Below are 2,749 nucleotides of genomic sequence, written 5' to 3'. Positions count from 1 at the left end.
TATATATATATATGTATATGTATATATATATATATATATGTATATGTATATATATATATGTATATATATATATATATAGGAGCTTAGAAGTATCCATAGGGGGAAACTAAAACAATGAAGTGGTTAAAAACAGTACCATAAGGCGAAAGTAGTGTCGCTAAGGGGAAACTAAAGCGACGTTAAGGGGAAATCATAGACAAAAGAGTTTCCCCTTAAGAGCCGAATAAAGGTAATAATAATAATAATGGTGTTTCGTACAAAATTATCTTAATTACAATATCATTTTATATTTGGTATTATTAACACTATTGCAAAAGTTTCAATGAATGAAACAAACATACAGGTTAAAAACATTATGTAAACACCAAATATATGACTAATTCATAAAATACTCACTAATACAAATACAAACAAGGACAGCTACATCACAATGCAATATAAATGTTAAAACGACAAATAGAAATTTATACAAAATTCAAACTTGCAAGTTTGTAACCACGTAAATATAATATAAATTATACTAAAATTTGTACATTTACTTAGAATTAACACACTATGTGTTAGTTCATTAATTGTGGTTTCACTCATTAACCTTACTATAAAGGGTACAGCACTATGTCTGTAAATATTAATATCGGGCTTCGTTTTATAATTAACGCACTGGGAAATTGACAGATTACTGCAGAGATCATTTTTATATACAACTAGAGGGCACTCGGAGAGTACATACCTCCGCCCACATCATAATTCACCTCAGTATAAAATTCCCCCGCATATTGTCCCATAAAAAAAAAAATGAAAAATAAAACAAACTTAGGATTTGAACCAGGGAATGGTAGTATATTTGTTTGTTTGTTTTTATCTATGCATGTTTTACTTCACTTGCAGGGATATACGACACCACGTGAGTTCATTGCATGTCAAGGTAAGCAATGATACGATTTGGAAGATGGCACTATACAATTTATTTGTTTTTTTATTATATTATATATTAGGTATTAGTTTTTATTTAACACCGGACGTATGAAATATAATTGTGTAGCCTTTAAAATACCATCATTGCATAGGTAAACTAAATCAACTGCGCACTCATATGTATAATTCATTCCACATTTATAATTTTAGGTCCAAATGTTGCATCAGTCAATGATATGTGGAGAATGATCTGGCAGGAAAAGTCAACGATAATTGTGGTTGTTACTAATGTCTTCGAAGGAACCAAGGTATTTGTCCTGGGCTGTTATATAGGGTGTATGGGGTAGGATGAATTAATTACGGTAATAATGTGAAGATGGTGTCAGTGATGGCACCAGGACCTGCCCGATGAAGGGGCTAAAGGCCCCAACGGGGGGGACTAGTGGAGCGAATCGAGTCTCACTTGGCTGGGGGCCAGGGGGCCAACCCAGAATATTTGACGAATTATGGCAAATTTTTATTACTTATTTGATAGGCATTGAGCTACTATATAATGACTTCATGTAGGCTATGTTTTCTAATGTCGAAATCAGCTTCCAAATCCAAATCATTCTGAATAACTTACTTACTTAATCCTCTTCATGCTCATAAGCACATAAGGCAGTGAATAAATAAACAAAGAGTATGCAATGTAACCACCTAATTTGGATTCATGAAGACTGTTTATTCTATTTATTTTGTAGCGAAAATGCGAGCAGTATTGGCCAGAAGAAAATGATGGTAAACGATATGCAAACATTACTGTAGCGAACGCAGGGGAGACCAAATATGGACATTATGTGGTTAGAAATCTACAACTTCAGAAGGTTTGTTCTCAAATTACAGTTAAATCATCAACCTTGTCATCAAGATCAAAATCATTGAAAACTTGTAAAGTTTTTTAGACAATTGTATTGTATGGAGATTGATTCGTAGGCATAGCTAGATGCTCGCATTTTTATCCTAATGACATGCTTTCAAATTTTTATCTCGACTCAAACAACATCATTATTCTAAAAGTTTCATCACATCTTTAGTAGCCAAAGTTTCTTTGTTCTATGTAATAGACCTAAGTGAAAATTCGCTTTTTCTGTTTGTTGGTTGAGAAAAATAATACATAATGAAAAATAATATATATGAAATATCTACGTTTAAGAAAAAAAAACTGAAGTATTGACATCCGATTATTTTACGTTAAAGGTTGGGAAGGAAGAGTTACATAATGTATTTCAATATCATTTCACTGATTGGCCAGATAAGAGTGTTCCCCGCGCTGTTCCACATTTGATTGACTTCATCTACGCCTTTAGGACAGCACAGCAGAATTCTCCAAGCGACAGTGGACCAGTCATAGTACACTGCAGGTAACATTATAAAAAGATCCATGAATGTAATGTATATATTTTAGATATATGCAGTGCAGTGCTCTATTTCCTTTACTACAAATAATGCAGACATACAAACTTACGTCGCAAAGATACAGAAGTAGATGTAGATACAAATATGAATACATTTTTTATTGTTACCCAGCAAACTCTATACATTTTGGTTTTAGAAAAAAGCGTTTAAACAATGTAGCAGTAACTTTATTGGTTTATGCATTTTCACATAAACATTTTAGCACCTAGATGTACATTATTATAACATCAAATTGAAGCTGAGTATTGGTAGATTTTGTACCTGTAATTTATACCATACACTAATATTGATGGTGTATTGATGGATATTGTAATGGAGAAGTTAACGTAAAGCTTATAACTTAAACTTCATAGTCCATTTGTGATCTGCTCTAACA

The 2,749-nt window shown here is 32.3% G+C and overlaps 1 protein-coding gene across 2 annotated transcripts in view; it reads left to right on the top strand.

Moving 5' to 3' along the window:
* The window catches only part of LOC117099991 (receptor-type tyrosine-protein phosphatase alpha-like), an 18,488-nt gene that overhangs the window by 6,751 nt on the left and 8,988 nt on the right, over positions 1-2,749 (top strand). For both annotated transcript variants that reach the window (XR_004444056.1, XM_033239519.1), the window contains exons 9-12: positions 889-925; positions 1,126-1,223; positions 1,659-1,781; positions 2,155-2,318. Coding sequence is in view for 1 of the 2 variants with exons in the window: in XM_033239519.1 (XP_033095410.1) it covers positions 889-925; positions 1,126-1,223; positions 1,659-1,781; positions 2,155-2,318 (422 nt within the window). In the remaining variant the exon portion in view is untranslated. The remainder of the gene's footprint in view (positions 1-888; positions 926-1,125; positions 1,224-1,658; positions 1,782-2,154; positions 2,319-2,749) is intronic.

The sequence above is a fragment of the Anneissia japonica genome, unplaced genomic scaffold (genome assembly GCF_011630105.1).
Source record: "Anneissia japonica isolate Jap-2015-1 unplaced genomic scaffold, ASM1163010v1 scaffold532_len20026_cov133, whole genome shotgun sequence".
Lineage (NCBI taxonomy): Eukaryota > Metazoa > Echinodermata > Crinoidea > Comatulida > Comatulidae > Anneissia > Anneissia japonica.
This window is presented reverse-complemented; position numbering and strand designations above follow the sequence as displayed.